The 22,000-nt window shown below is 44.6% G+C and overlaps 1 protein-coding gene and 1 non-coding gene across 2 annotated transcripts in view; both read left to right on the top strand.

The window, feature by feature from the left end:
* LOC126183641 (uncharacterized) overlaps positions 1–22,000 on the top strand; it is a 449,828-nt gene that overhangs the window by 243,635 nt on the left and 184,193 nt on the right. The window contains exon 4 of the mRNA XM_049925781.1: positions 9,112–9,282. Within this exon, the coding sequence (XP_049781738.1) occupies positions 9,112–9,282 (171 nt within the window). The remainder of the gene's footprint in view (positions 1–9,111; positions 9,283–22,000) is intronic.
* On the top strand, positions 20,382–20,454 carry Trnat-agu (transfer RNA threonine (anticodon AGU)). The gene has a single exon. It is a non-coding gene; the product is annotated as a tRNA-Thr (tRNA).

The following is a 22,000-nucleotide window of genomic DNA, read 5'->3' as shown; positions in this document are numbered from 1 at the left end:
CCATCTGCCCATGGCTGCCACTACTCAGTTCAAACGTTCCCGTCATTCTGTGTCACCCTGTACATGAAAGGTATCGTAATTCGGAATAACACAGGCACTGGAATATCGTGTTTATCTGCCGACACCAGGCAAACGACTTTCAAGTAAAATGACCCCCAATACGGTAATATACATAGTTGATGTACGAGTACAGGTTGTAGACACGTGGTTGACGATACATGGAAGTCTGGATCCGGCCTTGAGTCGTGCTCGGATAACCAAATACCAAATAGTAGGGCGACCGCTCGCGACAAGTGGAAAATCCGGCTTCGAGTCACGGTCGAGAACAAATTTTCATTGTCGCCATTCCATTCTACAGCTGATGGTTGTCGATATTCGCAACTGCGAATATATTTCATAACGACTGTAGTCGCATGCATGTTCGGAATAACACAGGCACTGCAATACATTAGTTATTGTTCCTGTGAAATTAACTGGGCTAATCACTAAATGGCAAGTAATCATACCTGGCTGTTTTGAAGACTGTGTTAATACGGCTAAACGACCTACTGCGCAACATCATTTTAGATCGAAATCGTATGATACCCAACCACTTTTTATACAAGAATAATACCGATTCGTTAATGTTAATGTTAGCTACAACGCGCTTATTGAAGTCTACTGTCACACTTATTTTCGTAACAATCACTGGATTCATCTAGTACAAAACATCTTAAGATGTGTTAAAAATAAATAAAAGACATTCTAAGTTTGATCACCCTTGCTGACCCAACACATACGCACGATGAAAAATGTGTGTGAAATCTTATGGGACTTAACTGCTAAGGTCATCAGTCCCTAAGCTTACACACTACTTAACCTAAATTATCCTAAGGACAAACACACACACACACCCATGCCCGAGGGAGGACTCGAACCTCCGCCGGGACCAGCCGCACAGTCCATGACTGCAGCGCCTCAGACCGCTCGGCTAATCCCCCGCGGCACATACGCATGATACATAAAACATTTTTCGACGCCAGTCGTAGTTTGAGAGCAACTAGTCAGGTACAGGTACTGCAGACAGCACCCATAAGTCACTAAGGTACATAAATGTAATGGCAATATTTATAAACGAGCAGCTAATTACTAAGAAATTTGTGGATGTCACTCTCTTTTTATGTGGTACTTAAGATTACACTCATTTTATTTTAAACAAAACACTTACAAAGAAAGTTAAGGACAGTATACAAAGTTAAAATCAGAATAGAGGAAAATCTTCAAGTCCACACCTGGAACATAGTGTACAAATTAAGTCCTGAATCTTGAGAGCGGTTGATGGGGCTCATTGTTGCCTGGCGTGTCCCACGAGCTGCTGTAAATACCGTAGCGGCATGACCGATCCCTGTATGTAAGCGGCGGTAAATATCGATAAAATATTTTAATAAATTAAAGCAATGGTACGGTATGCATCTGAAACGCGTTTTCCTTATATACAGTGTGAAGCGAAATTCGCCCACTCCGGCTTGGCAGCGTGACTCCCCACATGCCAGCGATAAAAAAAAAGTCTCTCAGAAAACTTCATCTGGCGAGTACATCCGGCAGAAAAAGGACGTTAAAGAGTGGCACTCTGCCAACACTGTAACCACATGTACGTCAACTACCTCTGTCAGCACACATTAATCGTGCTGTGCAGTTGGGGCAGTACGAGTAGCACCGTGGTGTAGTGGCTATGGTACTAAACTGTTGCATGGAGGGTCATGAGTTCAGAACTCACCTGGATTGTAAAATTTTAATGCCGGCACGGTAGCTCAGAGTGTTCGGTCAGAGGGTTTGCTGCCCTCTGTAATAAAAAGAACTGAGTGAACGGATCACCGAAGAGTCTGAACGGGTGTCATCAAACGACCGCCCCGAACGAATTCAACGATCAATATGGAACAAAACAAAAAAAAATGGATAGAGTTTTCAGTTAGCATGCAGGAGGTCGATGGCTCGATCCTGGATCGAGGCATAAGTTTTTTATTTGATAAATGTAGTTCAGGTAGCACAGTATCTGGCATCTTAATCGTCAACAGCGATTGCAGCGGGTCCTCTAGATGCATGTCTCGCAACGCACGGTCGTTAATGTACATCACGAGCATGGGCTGCACCCCTATCATTATGCTTTCACGCAACACCTGCATCCTGCAGATCGCCATCAGCGGATGCAATTGTGTGAATGGTTCCCACAACAACAGGAAGCCAACGATGACTTCATGAACACCATAATATGGTCATATAAAGCAGCATTCACTAGTGAGGGTATCTTCAATATGCACAACGTGCACCATTGGTGTGAGGTTAACCCGTACGTCACCCACGACCATGGATATCAAGTTCGATATTCGGTGACATGTATTTGGGGCCCCATATGTTGCCCAATCAGTTGATTTAACGAAGGTATCATGCATTCTTCTCAAACTATCTGCTTGATGCGCTGGAAGATGTTCCACTACGTATTTGGCTGAGGATATGGTTCCACCATGGTGGTGCACTTCCACACTTTGCTATTAATGTGCGACAGTTTTTGGACAGAACATTTCCAGGTAAATGGCTCAGATGTGGAGATCCAGTTGTATGGCCACAGTATTCACCTGACCTAAATACCCTGTATTTCTTCCTGTGGGGACACCTGAAGAAGCAAGTGTACTCCACTCCGCCGACGAATGTGGAAGAATTGGTAGCGCGTGTTCATGCTGCTCTTGTTACTGTGGACGCAGTTTTGCTGCGAAGGGTGCAGAGCTGTATGATCGACCGGGTTGCGCAATGTTTGGACGTAGGGAGGTCGCTTAGAGCATATGTTGTTCTGAGGACAACGTATTCTGTTGTGAAGGTTATGCGGTCATTAATATGGACATTATTATTGTCACTGATTGCTAATGTGCGACATCTGAGCGCTCACATTAGATGTAGTATAAATGACAAGTAGAAGTTGTATTACTGTTCTGTGCTATCATCTTTAGCATCTCGAAACTGATATTGTTTTCGTAGTTATTCTGTCCTATGACAGGTCATTTGTTTCAACTGTCTACTTTTTTAAAAAATCTTATGAGACTTAACTGCTAAGGTCATCAGTCCCTAAGCTTACACACTACTTAACCTAAATTATCCTAATGACAAACACACACCACTCTCCCGGCCGTATGTCACTTCTCAATCAAGTAGCTCCTCAATTTGCCTAGCATGGGCTGAGTGCACCCCGCTTTCCAACAGCGCTCGGTAAACCGGATGGTCACCCATCCAAGTGCTAGCCCATCCCAACAGCGCTTAACTTCGCTGACCTGACGGGAACCGGTGTTGCAACTGCGGCAAGGTCGTTGGCTTCACCCTGTATAGTATACAGTTAATATCTTCCAAGAGAAACTTGTTGGTTGTGCTTTGGACAATAATCGAAACTGAACGTGAATTGCAGCACGCACATCAATAGATACTGTCACAACGAAACATATATTATCAACGTATTTTGTGAAGTGGCACAGTATACTTCCGTAAATCAATTTGGGCCTCATAATCTCTTGGTCAGTCTGCTCCTATTATCATTAGAATATGTGAAGTCTGAAACACTTCCATATGGTCTTCAACTTTATCACCATGTTAGTTCCATAGTTACGAGGGCTTCCATTTTTATTGATTTTACAATCTGTATTAGGTGTGTTTGTGGTACATACACTAAGGAGCCAAGACATTATGATCACTGCCCACTGACGCAATGAATGCTGGCTGGTGGCGATATGGGCATGAGACGCGCTAAGGATGGTAAATAAGCCTAGCAGACACGAACGAGGCGTCGCAAACTGGGAAATACTATTGACATAAGCGACTCCGACAAAGGGCAGACTGTTATGACCCGGCGCCTCGGAACGAGCATCACAGAAACGGCGAAGCTGTATACCGTGAAGTCGTTGTGTTGTATTGTAAGGCGCCACGTATACCGTCTGTATATGTATACGTGTATGTCGTCGTTGTCGTCTCTTCTTTCCCTCGTCGATATCAGACCATGAGAAATGTTTCTGTTTACCTATTCGTTGTTGACAACACACAACTACACGGCCACGGTACCACCTGGTTCCAGGATAGCTAGCTTAATATAGTATAAAGATAGTGGGTTTCGATGCAGCGTTATTTAAGTGTGATTTTATTCTTCACTTAATCTTTGAGACTCTAAGAACCAGCTACTCTTAATCAGGCCCAAAACTCGACTTGTAACGAGAGCACTTACAACCAGTCTGTAACAATATTAATAATACGTAAGTCTCTACACCACTATAATAAAATATCACTGTTCATGAAATAACAAAATATACTAATGAACTTCTTTATAGCTTTCCTTTTATTCGATCAGATGCTTTCAAATGTTTATTTCGCACCCAAAAATTATTCACACCTCGATGCAGAGTGTAAACGTGTGCATGAAAAATGGTACACTGTTTCTGCTGATAACCACGTATGAGCTTTTATGGTGCTAGGCTAATTCGATCAACAGGATTTATATTGGATTTTGGAATTGATCTTCCTATCCAAACTTACGTCCTCCACAATGGCCCATCAACAGTTGGATGACCATCAAATATTCTCCCCTTTCGCGATACTTAAAAATTCGCGAAAATTTATTTTCGTAAGTGTAAAGCAAACCATCGGCGGCGCGGAAGCAGTCGATACCGCGTCACGCTCGCGACGCTTACTAGCCTGTCACGAAACTGACCTGCATACATCTACAATCAATTCCAAGTTCCTAATTCGCTCCACGCGATTGTGTGCAAATGAACTTCGTCAAATCAATTATTTCTCGAATCGTAATCACTGATCCCGACAATGACAGTTCATAAACGCACAATTAACACTCTTTTTTTTCCTGAGAGTAAAATAATGACGTCACGTCATCTACATAGTTATTAAAATACTATTCCAAATGATCTCAAACATTTATCGTCATTATATTTTATCGGTAATCAGAAAAAATATGATTTATTATCGGAAAATAAAACATAGCAGATCGCAAATCGCACGTAACTAAATGACAACTTTGCGTAGCGTCGGGACTTAATCACGCAAAACTGTACAGGGTGAGTCACATAACGTTACCGCTGGATATATTTCGTAAACCACATCAAATACTGACGAACCGATTCTACAGACCGAACGTGAGGAGAGGGGCTACTGTAATTGTTTAATACAAACCATACAAAAATGCACGGAAGTATGTTTTTTAACACAAACCTACGTTTTTTTAAATGGAACCCCGTTGGTTTTGTTAGCACATCTGAACATATAAACAAATACGTAATCAGTGCCGTTTGTTGCATTGTAAAATGTTAATTACATCCGGAGATATTGTAACCTACAGTTGACGCTTGAGTACCACTCCTCCGCTGTTCGATCGTGTCTATCAGAGAGCACCGAATTACGTAGGGATCCAAAGGGGACGGTGATGGACCTTAGGTACAGAAGAGACTGGAACAACACATTACGTCCACATGCTCACACATTTTTATTGGTCTTTATCATTGACGCACATGTACATTACCATGAGGGGTGAGGTACACGTACACACGTGGTTTCCGTTTTCAATTACGGAGTGGAATAGTGTGTGTACTGACATGTCAGGCCAATAGATGTTCAATGTGGTGGCCATCATTTGCTGCACACAGTTGCATTACACCAGATGTACTGCGGTGTGTACGACATTCATTACGCCAGAGATTGCAATTGTGTGCAGCAAATGATGGCCACCACATTGAATATCTATTGGCCTGACATGTCGGGACACACTCTATTCCACTCCGTAATTGAAAGCGGAAACCACGTGTGTACGTGTACCTCACCCCCTCATGGTAATGTACATGTGCGTCAGTGAAAAAGACCAATAAAAAGGTGTGAGCATGTGGACGTAATGTGCTGTTCCAGTCTCTTCTGTACCTAAGGTCCATCACCGTTCCGCTTTGGATCCCTACGTAATTCGGTGTTCTCCGATACACATGATCGAACAGCGGAGGAGTGGTACTCAAGCGTCAACTTTAGGTTACAATATCTCCGGATGTAATTAACATTTTACAATGCAACAAACGGCACTGATTACGTATTTGTTTGTATGTTCAGATGTGCTAACAAAACTAACGGGGTTCCATTTATAAAAACGTAGGTTTGTGTTAAAAAACATACTTCCGTGCATTTTTGTATGGTTTGTATTAAACAATTACACTAGCCCCTCTCCTCACGTTCGGTCTGTATAATCGGTTCGTCAGTATTTGATGTGGTTTACGAATTATATCCAGCGGTAATGTTAGGTGACTCACCCTGTGTAAAGAAATGCTCGAAATCTCAATTTCTCCTTACCAACTGACAGATACAAATAAGATTTTCAAGACCTCATAGATCAATCCCGACCTGTAATGTTACAGCTGGCCATCTGTTCACGTGCTTCTCTCGTATCTGTGGAAAGTGGTTAAAAGGATGGTGAAACCACGAGTAGACGACGAGGTGTTGGATGTCCACGCCTCGTCGCAGCACATGGGGGCCAGAGGCTTGCCTGCTCTGTAAAGCAGCATAGGCGACCATCAGTGACAGATATGACGACAGAGTACAAAGCTGGCGCAGGCAAAAATGTTTAGGTGCGTGCTTATCGTACAGCGCACATTGCTGAATATGGGGGTCCGCAGCAGACGAGGCCTGCGTATTCCCATGTAGACCCCGTCACCAATTACGATTGCAGTGGGCGTAGGGCCACGGAGGTTAGACCGTGGATCGATAGAAACCTGGTCGATTCGGATCGTGTTCCTTGTTACACAAGGTTGATATGCCATCAATCAGACGAACCGCTACTTGAAACACGTACCGTGCTGCGGACATAGGCCGGTGAGATCAGTATTATGCTATGAGGGGAAATTCACCTGGGTTTCCATGGTACTTGTGACAGTAATCGAACGCACAACGACAGTTGTGAACAACATGAGCATCCTTTCATGATTTGTGTGTTCCCCGACGGCGATGGCACCTTCCAGCAGGATAACTACAGTGATTTGAGGAGCAGGATAGTGAACTCATGTCTATGTCTCGTCTACCGAAATCCCCTAATCAGATCGCGATGGAACACGTCTGGAGCGCAAACTCCGCATCCATAAACCACTGCCCTGTAATGTAAGGGAATAGCGTGGCATGTGCATGACATCTTGTTATACATACGTCTGGCAACCTACAAACGACTGTTGAATCAGTGTCACGCACAATCGGTACTGTATTAGATTCCAATACAAGCTATTAAACACACGAGTATAATGTTTTGGCTCGGCAGTGTGTAGCTCATGGAATATCATAGTGAAACAACTAAAGTTTCTAGCTCTGAGATTAATAAATTGAAGATGTCTGTGATTGCAAAACGGACGAAATTTATTTGGTCAACTAATTAAATAAATACTTCTCCTCTTATCGATCAAATTATGGCGGCGGTTTTGTTACCTTCAGAATTCTGACTGGGTATATTTGGGTCAATTGCAACCACTCTTCCATGATTTAATAATCTATAAAACAGTCGTGTGTCAGTGGTTGATGCATGACTGCTAAGAATTAATTTCTTCCCGGTAGCGAAACAAGTCGTACACTTAACGAAGCGGTAATCTCGTGTCGGTATCAGTTCAGTAGGACAGAAACGCAGCCATATAAGAATGTTTCATTGGAGCCTGAACCAATCTACAGTATAAATAAAAGATTTTCGTGGAGGAACGATGAAATGTTTTGTGACACTACTTGTCTAAAGTTAAAAAATAAAATAGATTATAGAAACATCAGCGCACTTTCGAACTGTGCTCGAAATCATGATACTCATCAAATGTTTCTCTAATCTATTTTATTTCTTACTTTTACACAAATAATTTCAAAAAACATTTCACCGCTTCTCGATAGCCGGGATGGCCGAACGGTTCTAGGCGCTACAGTCTGGAACCGCGCGACCGCTACGGTCACAGGTTCGAATCCTGCCTCGGGCATGGATGTGTGTGATGTCCTTAGGTTAGTTAGGTTTAAGTAGTTCTAAGTTCTAGTGGACTGATGACATCAGCAGTTAAGTCCCATAGTGCTCAAAGCCATTTTTTCACCGCTTCTCTTCAAAATTTCTTTCATTTATACTGTAATTTCGTTCACTTTCCAAGGAAACATTCTTTATATGCCTGCATTTCTTTCCTACAGAACTGATGACGACCTGAGATTATCGCTTTGTTAGGTGTATGACTTGTCTGGCTTCCAGGAAGAATAGTCTTAGCAGACATGCATTAGCCACCGACACACCACTGTTTTCAAGACTGTTAAAGTGATTGACCTGTCGAAATTCTGTTCATTAAAAAAATCGTCACCGAAATTTGAAAGATTACAGAAGTATTTATTTCATTAGTTAGCAAAATAAACTTCGTCCATTTTATAATGACAAATTCCTTCAATTCTGTAATCTCAGCGTTAGAAAGTTACTCGTATTTACAGGTTTTGTTCGGTGAACATGAAATAAATATCGATCGGTATTCTATTAATTACTAGTAGTAAATAGAACAAGAGAAAGCAGAAAAGTTTCAGTTCATGCTGTAATTTGATATTTATTTTATTTTCTCAACTTGAAAGAAAGAACCGTACAATTTCCACACCAATGTAACTGTTTGTGCCCAAAATAGCTAAGCCTTGAAGAGATCAAGTTTTTGACACTTCATTTACATAGCTAACAGCAGATGCTCCTGAAATATTTCAGTGTTCTCCTCAAATCACTAATTAAGCTTTTCTTAATTTTCCTAATCAATTTCGAGCAATTAAGCCTTTCTTTACAAATTTAAATTTCGCGGTGATCGATTTGTCCATTTCCGATTCTTCATTTTGCTACGAAAATTCGAATAAAAATTGATTGTGTGATTCCTAGGGTGTCTCGATTTCACTACGCTGAAATATTTAATCAAAGAAAGTGAGCAGCATTCTGTAGTTCAGTAGAGAGTATGAGACTTCGTATCTTACTACTTTATGTTAAGATCATTTCCAATAGTCCTGATTTAAGAAGCACTGCTCTCTAAAGGTATGAAACATACATCGTTGCTTGCCACGACTGTGTTGCTTGTTGGTCCACAGGTGGGTGGTGTTCTCGAGCTTCGAGGCGACGCACGCACGGCGAGCGTTCCCCTGCTGGGACGAGCCGATGTACAAGGCCCACTTCACGGTGCGCATCGCTCGCCGGCACGGACACAAGGCTGTCTCCACCATGCCACTCATGCCCGTTCGCGGAACCGTACCTGTTATCAAGTAAGTAACTCCGAATCTTAAGGTAACACCGCACTAAGTGGAACTGCACTGCAACAGAGCGGTGCGACACGAAAGCGACCAAATACTAAACAAATGTATGGTGTCGGTTCTTTGGGACATGTCTCGATGGTCAATGAATCCACTACCTTCATTAAGGATGCACAATATCGTTCGACCTCCAGCGGGAATCTAAAACTAGCGAGCATGGAGGATATGGATGGGGACTGCGGATAGGTGGCGCTAGGTGGCAATTTGAGTCGGCTTCGGACCGTGCAGGGATAGTTCTGCGCATTTGCGATAAACACTGTGTCCGGATGGCGCATTGGTTAACACAACTGCATGGTAAGCAAGAGAAATCGGGTTCGAGTCCCAGTCCGACACACATTTTTATTCGTCGCCGCTGATTTCGCATAAACTTCCGATGCAACTGACATAAATAGTTCCTTTCCTTTCTCTCCCCTCCACCTTCAATTTACATAATAGTGACAAAGTACTGGTAATATGATATAGGGTGAGACGGAATGACTGTACGGCAGCGGAACTGCGCGGCGCAGCACTGCGAGGCAAAGTTGACAAAATGGCCTACTATGACGCGTCGTGCGGCGTAGCATAGTTCCGTTGTCGCTATTGTGGTATAGCAAGTGACGCGACACTGCACGTCATTCTAATCGTAGATCTTTTGACGTTTGAAAAGAACGTTTGTTTACCAAAAAGGCGTTAGATGAGGAAAAGTAACCCGATATCCAGCGTTACTTGCCTTTTAAAATGAACGTTGTGTGAATAGTACCAGAAGAAGCATCATCTCGAAATAAAGTGCCATGGAAATGTGAACAAACGTAACTTACGAATATCTACAAACAACATTTCTTCCATTGTCAAATGGAGGATTAAGTCTTTATTTTATGACTGTATGCTTATTACTACATTTTTACTACTTATTTTCTGTTCGATGACATCCCCTATTTAACATGTCGTTTTGCCTGATCAGTCTACCTAGCGGGGAACTGAAATAATCTTTGAATCCATTTACGAAATTGCCTCATGTGTGAAAAAGGACTCGTAATTGTTCCTCTTCAGTCTCTTCACTGTCAAACAACGCTATATCGTCTCTGAGAAAAACGCTCAAGACACAAATGGCAAGTATCACGTTCTCTACATGTTCTGGTGTGAGACAAGTCTTGCGATAGCAAATCTTAAATTTTTGGAAAAGTATTTTAAAAGCGATTTCTGAAATTCTTCGGGTTTTGTTATATGTGGAACCGCATACTTTCTTCATCTGCTTGTGTACCAGCATCTCATCGAATAGGACTTAAATGGAAAAGACTCGTCGCCAAAAATTACGAGAGGCAGTCGAACTCTCGTGCCTGGTAATTCTTTTCGGCCTGGTATATTCATGGTATTTTTTTCCAGTTGTGATGTTAAATTTTACCGTGAAAAGATCACCACCGGTCACATGTATAAATTTATAGCCTTTTTCCTCACAAAATAAAGAAATTATAACCACATGCATGTCACTTTAGTCTGTTTTGCTCGGGGGTTGCCGAATGACTAACATACAAAATTTTCTACGTACAGTCGCGCCAATGCAGTTCAAATGCATTATACTGTAGGGCCGCGTCGTGATGCGCCGCTCTGCTGGAGTGCAGTTCCGCTCATTGCGGTCTTACTTTTAACCTCACCCTATACCATGCCTCATATGGTCTTTTCCCGACAGTGTAATTATGGATGAGCGCCTCATCTGGGCAGACAATCCTGTCGCCAAGACTTCGCTTGCATCTATGCCCTCAAAAGGTTTCGTAACAAATTCCCACGGGATGTGGAACGTAAACGTGTACGATCACTCGCTCTACCGAACATCCATTCTTGCGATGTTATCCAACAAGGCACGATAAATGAAAACTTTAGACACTTAGAACTGACCATGAAAGCTTGGGTGCGATACATCTGCAACATCCATCTATTTGACCAAATCAGTACCTCATAGCGCCATTTAGGCAGGTTGTGGCAATACAAGTTACTAGGGCCGCTGATAAAATAGCGATGCGTCGGTATACGAGAGTATCGATATACACTCCTGGAAATTGAAATAAGAACACCGTGAATTCATTGTCCCAGGAAGGGGAAACTTTGACACATTCCTGGGGTCAGATACATCACATGATTACACTGACAGAACCACAGGCACATAACACAGGAAACAGAGCATGCACAATGTCGGCACTAGTACAGTGTATATCCACCTTTCGCAGCAATGCAGGCTGCTATTCTCCCATGGAGACGATCGTAGAGATGCTGGATGTAGTCCTGTGGAACGGCTTGCCATGCCATTTCCACCTGGCACCTCAGTTGGACCAGCGTTCGTGCTGGACGTGCAGACCGCGTGAGACGACGCTTCATCCAGTCCCAAGCATGCTCAATGGGGGACAGATCCGGAGATCTTGCTGGCCAGGGTAGTTGACTTACACCTTCTAGAGCACGTTGGGTGGCACGGGAAACATGCGGACGTGCATTGTCCTGTTGGAACAGCAAGTTCCCTTGCCGGTCTAGGAATGGTAGAACGATGGGTTCGATGACGGTTTGGATGTACCGTGCGCTATTCAGTGTCCCCTCGACGATCACCAGTGGTGTACGGCCAGTGTAGGAGATCGCTCCTCACACCATGATGCCGGGTGTTGGCCCTGTGTGCCTCGGTCGTATGCAGTCCTGATTGTGGCGCTCACCTGCACGGCGCCAAACACGCATATGACCATCATTGGCACCAAGGCAGAAGCGACTCTCATCGCTGAAGACGACACGTCTCCATTCGTCCCTCCATTCACGCCTGTCGCGACACCACTGGAGGCGGGCTTCACGATGTTGGGGCGTGTGCGGAAGACTGCCTAACGGTGTGCGGGACCGTAGCCCAGCTTCATGGAGACGGTTGCGAATGGTCCTCGCCGATACCCCAGGAGCAACAGTGTCCCTAATTTGCTGGGAAGTGGCAGTGCGGTCCCCTACGGCACTGCGTAGGATCCTACGGTCTTGGCGTGCATCCGTGCGTCGCTGCGGTCCGGTCCCAGGTCGACGGGCACGTGCACCTTCCGCCGACCACTGGCGACAACATCGATGTACTGTGGAGACCTCACGCCCCACGTGTTGAGCAATTCGGCGGTACGTCCACCCGGCCTCCCGCATGCCCACTATACGCCCTCGCTCAAAGTCCGTCAACTGCACATACGGTTCACGTGCACGCTGTCGCGGCATGCTACCAGTGTTAAAGACTGCGATGGAGCTCCGTATGCCACGGCAAACTGGCTGACACTGACGGCGGCGGTGCACAAATGCTGCGCAGCTAGCGCCATTCGACGGCCAACACCGCGGTTCCTGGTGTGTCCGCTGTGCCGTACGTGTGATCATTGCTTGTACAGCCCTCTCGCAGTGTCCGGAGCAAGTATGGTGGGTCTGACACACCGGTGTCAATGTGTTCTTTTTTCCATTTCCAGGAGTGTATATCGACGAAACTTTTTCCTCGATATTTTTATTATACATATTACAGTTTTTCGCAATTTTCGGTAAATACACACACACAAAAATTTTGCATCACTCCAGTTCCCAGAACTCTTGAAGACAGACATTGACTGTTTGTATTGTATCACAGACACAGTCCCTTTAACTGTTCAGATATGTCACTAAACCCGCCCAAAAATTTAAACAACCATGTATGAGCAGCACCTATTATACGGAGCGGGACCGACAGCCGCTCAGATGCAGTCATTCCACCACGGAGGAGGTACACGGCTCGTGCTGTTTGTAGTTCAATCGTGCCTAGACGATCAATACCGCGGTTCGATCGTATCCCCATTTTTACTTTGTGCCAGGAAGGGCTCTCAACAAGGAAGTGTCCAGGCGTCACGGAGTGAACCAAAGCGATGTTGTTCGGATATGGAAGAGATACAGTGAGACAGGAACTGTCGATGACATGCCTCGATCAGGGCGCCCAAGAGCTACTACTGCAGCGGATGACCGCTACCTACGGATTATGGCTCCGAGGAACCCTGAGAGCAACACCACCATGTTGAGTAATGTTTTTCGTGCAGCCACAGGACGTCGTGCTACGACTAAAACTGTGCGCAATAGGCTGCATGATGCGCAGCTTCACTCCCGACGTCCATGGCGAGGTCCATCTTTGCAACTACGACACCATACAGCTCGATACAGATGGGCCTAACAACATGCCGAATGGACCGCTCAGGATTGGCATCACATTCTCTTCACCGATGAGTGTCGCATATGCCTTCAACCAGACAATCGTCGGAGACGTGTTTGGAGGCAACCCGGTCAGGCTGAACGCCTTAGACACACTGTCCAACGAGTGCAGCAAGGTGGAGGTTCCCTGCTGTTTTGGGGTGGCATTATGTGGGGCCTACGTACGACGCTGGTGGTCATGGAAGGCGCCGTAACAGCTGTACGATACGTGAATGCCGCCCTCCAACCGATAGTGCAACCATATCGGCAGCATATTGGCGAGACATTCGTCTTCATGGACGACAATTCGCGCCTCAATCGTGCACATCTTGTGAATTAGTTCCTTCAGGATAACGACATCGCTCGACTAGAGTGGCCAGCATGTTCTCCAGACATGTACCCTATCGAACATGCCTGGGATAGATTGAAAAGGGCTGTTTATGGATGACGTGACCCACCAACCACTCTGAGGTATCTACACCTAATCGCCGTTGAGGAGTGGGACAATCTGGACCAACAGTGCCTTGATGAACTTGTGGATAGAATGCCACGACGAATACAGGCATGCATCAATGCAAGAGGACGTGCTATCTGGTATTAGAGGTATCTGTGTGTACAGCAATCTGGACTACCAGCTCTGAAGGTCTCGCTGCATCGTGATACAACATGCAATGTGTGGTTTTCATGAACAATAAAAAGGGCGGATTGATGTTTATGTTGATCTCTGTTCCAATTTTCTGTACAGGCTCCGCAACTCTCGGAACCGAGGTGAGGCAAAACTTTTTTTTTTTAATGTATGTACTATCAACTGTTTCAATGTGTCCTCGTGAAGGATTGACTGTACTTGAAATTCTTCCTTTGAAATTGTGCTAGAACATAATTTTACTTTAACTGCATGAAGGAGTCTTACTACCTTTTTGAGCTTTCTTCACGTCCAGTCTTTCTCTTTGACTGTGTGAAGCAAATATAGGTGGCACAAAGAAATACTCCAATTACACTGCAAGGGTGGGGGGGGGGGGGGGGATTGGCGGTGTGAATGGGAAGAAATAGTACACCAGATGCTTTAAAAACCGATTTTTAACGTAACCAGTGAGCTATTTCTCCACATCGGCATTCTTCAAAAACATTTGATGGGCCTAACAACATGCCGAATGGACCGCTCAGGATTGGCATCACATTCTCTTCACCGATGAGTGTCGCATATGCCTTCAACCAGACAATCGTCGGAGACGTGTTTGGAGGCAACCCGGTCAGGCTGAACGCCTTAGACACACTGTCCAACGAGTGCAGCAAGGTGGAGGTTCCCTGCTGTTTTGGGGTGGCATTATGTGGGGCCTACGTACGACGCTGGTGGTCATGAAAGGCGCCGTAACAGCTGTACGATACGTGAATGCCGCCCTCCAACCGATAGTGCAACCATATCGGCAGCATATTGGTGAGACATTCGTCTTCATGGACGACAATTCGCGCCTCAATCGTGCACATCTTGTGAATTAGTTCCTTCTGTAGTGAACAAAAATCTAAATGACGTGACTGATCTTTGGGGTGGGTGGAGACGTGTGAGGAGAAATGCTGACGTAATCCTTGCTCGGCGCTTTCAACAGAAACTGCAACGTTTAACTTCAATACGCAATTTAGACACTACAACTGCTAGGCCGCTGACGTTTGCAGAAGTGAGAAACAGAGAAGTCGACATGAAGTCATCCAGACAAAACTAATATGTGACGAAATTGAACGACGGGCCCATCGGACGCCTTTTATTGTGCCACTTACATGCAGATACCATTGTTAGAAAAGTAGTTGTCGCCAAGCTTGAATGTGCATCTTTTTCGTTTCAGTTCTTGCTCTATTGGGGGTAAGCAGGTTTCTTGATCTACTTGATATCTAATAACAAATCAATGCTCAAATATACAGCTGTAAAACCGGCAGTGTGTTTACAATGTACATCCGATATTTTTTGGTCGGTAGGTCGATATTTTTCATCCGTATGTCGAAAAACCGATACTTTATTCGATATATTGAGAGCCGGAAGTGATAACTTTTAAATATGGATATATCTAACTTCCGATTTTTTAAAATATCTACAGTCCTACAAGTTACCTGATTACCTATACTCTGTAAAACATTAAAGTCTGATGTTGGTTCTGCCATAGTTCGCCCCCCTGTCCTGTTCTACCAGTCTGTCCAGCGTACGACGTCAGACATTTGTAATGAGCGGCCGGCAAGAGTGGCCGAGCGGTTCTAGGCGCTTCAGTCTGGAACCGCGCGACCGCTGCGGTCGCAGGTTCGAATCCTGCCTCGGGCATGGATGTGTGTGTTGTCCTTAGGTTAGTTATCTTTAAGTAGTTCTAAGTTCTAGGGAACTGATGACCTCAGATGTTAAGTCCCATAGTGCTCAGAGCCATTTGAACCAGTTGTAATGAGCGGTGGCCGTCCAACCCTACGACGTAGATGACTGGGTGTTTGTGTTGTCTTCATCATTTCATCATCATCCAGGAAAGTGGCGAAATTGGACTGAGCAAAGATTGGATAATTGTACGGGCGCTGATAACCACGCAGTTGAGCGCCCCACAAACCAAACATCATCATCATCATCACCCTACGACGTCTGGTCGTGGTTTCACCTCGGTTTCGCCACGTGCTGAAGACACTCACCACGGCACTCCTCGAACTTCCTAAAAGCCGTGCAGTTTCCGAAATGCTCGTGCCAAGCCTACAGTCCATCACAGTCTGCCCTCGGTCAAACTCAGATACATCGCGCGCCTTGCCCATTAAACCTACGGACAGCATTCTTAGTGATACTATATGTGTTTCACTAGCAGTCGTTCCTCTCAAGGTGATGGTGCTATCGTTTGGATGGGTTTATATTGATAGTAGTAAGGTGGTCATAATGTTCTCTCAGATCAGTCTATGCCCTATCACGAATGGTTTCAGAGATAGAACACATTTCACGTACACTAGTATTTATTTACTGTATTATTCGATGCATTGTCATATTTCCACATGAACAACAGCTAGTAAACATTACAGCATGCATTTTACAAAGTATCAGTACAGAAATACAGACGGGAAAAATCGCGACACCAGAAAATAAATATAGAGTAATGAAATTTCGAGAACACTTTTGTCTAGGTAACAAATTAAGCGATTACCATTGCAGGTTCACAAGTTAATGGACGTGTGAGGTAAGCCATTGTAAATGTGACACGCTGGTACATTAATAACGGTGTAACCGCCAGAATGTTGAATGCAAGCATACAAACGTGCATCCATTGTGTTGTATAGGTGCGCGATGTCAGTTTGTGGGATGGAGTTCTATGCCTGTTGCACCTGGTCGGTCAATACAGGGACAGTTAACGCTGTTTGTCACATATATGCTCGACTGGAGACAGATCTGGTGGTCGAACAGGCCAAAGCAATATGTCGACACTCTGTAAATCATGTTGGGTTACAACAGCCTATGTGGGCGAGCGTTATCCTGTTGGAAAACCCTCCCTGGAATGCCGTTAACAAATAGCAGATCACCGCGTCGAATCACTAGATTGACATAAAAATTTTCAGTCACGGTGTGTGGGATAACCTCGAGTGTGCTGCTGTCCTATGAAATCGCACTCCAAGTGCAGATCCAGTGTTTCTAGCATGTAGACAGGTTGGTCGCCCCCTAAGCAACACATGGCCATCACTGGAACCGAGAAAGAAAACGCAACAGACCTCCAGCCTGCCCTCCGATGAGCTCTCGCTTGACACCACCGAAGTTGTAAATGGCGGTGGTTTGATGGGCGCTACAGGACGGCTGTACCGGGGCTGTCCTTGAAGTAGCCGATTTGTAACAGTTCTTTGTGTCATTGTGGTGCCAACTGCTGCGCAAATTGATGCTGCAGATGCAGTACGATGCGTCAGAAGCGTGCGCCCAACACGATGGTCTTTCCCGTCGGTTGTGCCATGTGGCCGTCCGGAGCCCGGTCTTCTAGCCACCATACAGTCCCGTGACCACCGCAGCCAGCAAACATGTACAGTGGCTACATTCGTGCTAAGTCTGTTCTACAGTACCGCAGAAGGAACATTCAGCCTCTATTAACGCTCGTTCAATCTTAGTGAGCTGTTGATAATTGCGTCTTTGTCGCCTTATAGGCATTCTTGACTAAATCAACTCACCACATACAATCTCAGAGAAAACTGAAGATGACGACCGTTGTAGCGCGTATTTAACGCAAACCTGAATTGCATCATCATAGTGGCGCCACTAGTGACCTCTTATGAGACTGGCACGTAATCTGAATAGATGTTATCTTCCAGCTGTAGAAACACGCCTACTAATTTCCGTTTATGTCGCATAGCTCCTTCTTGGTTTTGCGATCTTCTTTCCGTCAGCGCAAAAAATTTTTAACAAATTCACCTCTAAGCATTATCGAACAAGTCACATTATAGCTACTGTACAGTTCACAATGAATTTTCGAATACCCCACCGTCAACTTCAATGCATTTCTGCGCTCATGGGAGAACAAGTTGTGTTGCTTGTCTGTCTGTCTCTGCACCTTCCATAATGAGAGACCAGCGTCCATGATACGACCAGGCACTTCATCTCGCGTGTTCACCTTTCGTTTGTACAACTCAGAGTTCATCCAACCCCATAAACAAATTCTAATGGCATGAAGTCTTGGTGGCTAGTTAATTCTATTACCACGACCAAACCAGAGATTAAGGCAAGTGTGCCACTAGCCCAGAAACAAAGTACATTAAATCTTTTCTATCTCGGAAACCACTCGGAATAGGGCATATGTCAGTATGAAGTTTTATGCTTCAAATGAGCGTTTCTGTCATATGCCTGAATATTTACCATTGCTCCTGAGACTCCACGTATAGTGAAGTTTCTTGGGTACTTATTTGCAGTTATTAAGTGAGCTTTTATGTAAAATACGGTTCTCGAAACAATGAGTGTGTTCTATTTAATTTGTGAGTGTGACGTATGTAGTGTTCATGGGAAATAGATTGGTAAGTGTGTTGGCAACTTGGTGCTGTGTAATATTTACAGCCTATTGTTAAGCCATCTAACTGTGTCGTAGCCACTTGACAGCGATTTAATGAAGGACCCGAAAGTAACTGCACTTCTCTCATCATTAATTCTGTACTGGTAAACTGCACAAGTCTCTTCCATTCAGGAATTCCTGGCAGTTTTAAATGGGTTGCACTGAGTAGAGCCACTTACATCCCCTCCCCCCCCCCCCCCCCCACACACACACACAAACACACACAGTAAATCCTGCAAAGCTGGATATGGGCCTCTAGACCTCTTCAAATGTTGGGAGAGCAAAGGCTGGGGTAACGCATTTGATATCCCTGATTCTGTTAAAAGTATTCCTGTCATTGATTGCGGAGACGATGAGACCGACATTGTCGAACACATATTGACAGAATGTCAATGTGCTTCAGTGTGGTAGACAGTTGACAGCTCCACTTTTGCAAACCTATGAAGGAGGGAAGTGCACGACAACAATCTACCGACCTATCTTGCCCCACCGTCCGCAGCTTGTGGTCTTGTGGCTAGCGTTGCTGCCTCTGTATCACGGAGTCCCGGGTTCGATTCCCGGCCGGGTGGGGCATTTTCTCTGCCCGGGGACTGGGTGTTTGTGTTGTCATCATCAGCATTCGTGACAGTTGCTAGATTGGATTGAGTTCAAAATTGGACTGTGTAAAAATTGGGGGTTTGTACAGGCGCTGATGACATCGCAGTTGCGCGTCCGCACAAACTAATCATCATCATCATCATCGTTTTCCCCACCCATTCCTTTGATACGACTCTACTACAGTTAGATGTGGTACATACATTTAACAATTCTTCTTAACCCACTTTATTTGTAAATAAAAATTAATTTTACACCATTAAAAACTATTTTAATAATCTGCGATTTTCCATCTCCTCCAACGCAGAAACTATTATTCCTAGGGAAAAAATGAATAAGACCTTTTCTGTAGAAAATTTAATGTAGTTTATTTTTGTGCCTAGGACACTGTCGTTATTAGCTGCGGTTCTCGAGTTATCCAAGAAATTTTTTTTAAAAAGTGACTTTAAACACCCCTTCATCCCCAAACTCACGCGCCACAGGTCAGGGCTTTTTAGTATGTTATACAAAAGTTTGCGACTACAGGAATTTTTCCTTCACTTTTCTTCGTTGACTGGACTTTTAGTGGAACAGAACATATGCTGTAATTAAAACTCTTGTCGCAGTTTGTAATATGTCTAATGTGGTTTATTAAAATAGAATCATGTTGAACTTATTCTTCACGCGTTCTAAAATGCACACAAATCCATGTCAATACTCTATTATTTCCAGTGTTTCAGAAATACTTCGCAGCCAAGCACCCACAATATTGTACTGTCTCATTGTTTCCAATTCAGAACTGTTAACGGTTAAATTCCTCCGAAAAAATTAGTCAAGGCTTTTAGAGAATAGGGGTGATAGTGTCTCATGTGTTACACACATAAAACGAGTCTGAATCTGCGAGCGTCCAATCCCATATTGTGCACTTTATCATTGCTTTCATACGTGGCCGTAGTTTAAAGCGTTCTTAACTTCGAGCGTATTCATGACGAGAACGAATTCAGTTGTTAAAAATGAACGAGTTAACGTTTTACAAACCCTCACGAACTTAGAAGGAATTTTCATTGGAGATAAAAAGTCCAAAACAAATAATTTTATATATTTGGTGTCTGTTATTTCGGACGGACAATGATCCCTTCAGTGCAAATGCACTCCAAGCTCGAACGCTTACGGAAATCGGCGAGATCCGCAAGTAATGGGGCTAATCAGCAGGGCCACTCTATCAGTCTGACGAGAGGCGTGCTGGGGTAGCCCGTGCGGCTATGGTGAGCAATGTGTCCGGATGGCGTAGTGGTCAGCGCACGTGCCTAGTAAGCAGGAGGCCCAGGTTCGAATCCTGGTCCGACACAAATTTTCACCTTGCCCCATTGATATAAATCAGTGCCTGCTGGCAGCTAATGTCTCTCTCTCTCTCTCTCTCTCTCTCTCTCTCAACGGTTTCTTCTTCACGACATAGTGCGAACATAAACGACACGTAGCTACAGAATCAGGACAACGTGAATATGATTCAACGTATGGCACGTGATCGTTGGTGGCACGCCCTCGCCACGTGTAATGCCACTCCGAGAAGTAAGAGTAACATTACGACGGAGATAGTAGAAAAGTTTGATTGATATACAATGAAATGACAAAAGGCATGGGATATATCCTAATATTGTGTCGGATCTCCTTTTGGCCGGAGTGGTGCAGCTGCTCGACGTGACATGGACTCAACAAGTCGTTGGAGGTCCTCTGCAGAAATATTGAGCCATGCTGTCTTTATAGCCGTTCATAACTGCGAAAGTGTTGCCGGTGCAGGATTTTGTGCACGAACTGACGTCTCGATTATGCCCAATAAATGTTCGATGGGACTCATGTCGGTCACTCTGGATGGCCATCTCATTCGCTGTAAGTGTCCATAATGTTCTTCAAACTAATCACGAACAATTGCAGTCCCGTGATATGACGCCGTTGTTTGGGAATATGAAGTAAATGAATGGCTACAAATGATCCCCAAGTAACCGTACGTAAGCATTTACAGTCAATGATCCGTTCAGCTGGACAGGGGACGGAGCCAATACTGTGTAAACACAGCCCACACCATTATGGAGCCATCACCTCCTAGCTCATTGCCTTGTTGACGACAGTGGGTCTGTGGCTTCGTGGGGTCTGCGCCACACTCGAACCTTACCATCAGCTCTTACCAACTTAAATCGGAACTCATCTGACCAGGACACGGTTTTCCAGTCGTCTGATGTCCAATCGACGTGATCCCGAACCCAGGAGAGGTGCTGCGGGTGATGTCTTGCAGTTAAAGCTAAGGCACTCGAGTTGGTCTTCTGCTGCCATTGGCCTTTAACGCCAGATTTCGCGGGAGTGTCCTAACGGATATGTTAGTCGTTCGTTCCACATTTCTTTCTGCCGTTATTTCATGCAGTCTTGCTTGTCCGTTAGCACTGACATCTCTGCGCAAACGCTGCTGCTCTCGGTCGTTAAGTAAAGGCCGTCGGCCAATGCGTTGTCTATGGTGAGAGATAATCCCTGAAATTTGGTAGTCTCAGCACACTCTTGACGCTGTGGATCTCGGAATATAGAATTTCCTAACGATTTCCGAAATGTAATGTCCCATGCGTCTAGCTCCAACAACTATTCCGCTTTCAAAGTCATGCAATTCCCGCCGTGTGGCCATAACACTGCTAGCTAACATCCCAGAGATGTTCGGGCGCACATGCGGTTCCTCTTCGTCGAAATGTCTTAGCTCAAACTCGTCAAGGGGTTGAACCGCACGTGTCGCATTACACACCCTAAATTAGACACTTGTGACCTTTTGGTTAAATTTTCTGTCTGATGGCAAGTTTGCGAAATACAAAGTTAACATAACATATAATAACAGCAATAATAATATCGAGAACTAA

Source organism: Schistocerca cancellata, chromosome 4 (genome assembly GCF_023864275.1).
Source record: "Schistocerca cancellata isolate TAMUIC-IGC-003103 chromosome 4, iqSchCanc2.1, whole genome shotgun sequence".
In the NCBI taxonomy this organism is placed as follows: domain Eukaryota; kingdom Metazoa; phylum Arthropoda; class Insecta; order Orthoptera; family Acrididae; genus Schistocerca; species Schistocerca cancellata.
Note: the sequence above shows the minus strand (reverse complement) of the source record. Positions and strands in the feature narration are given on the sequence as shown.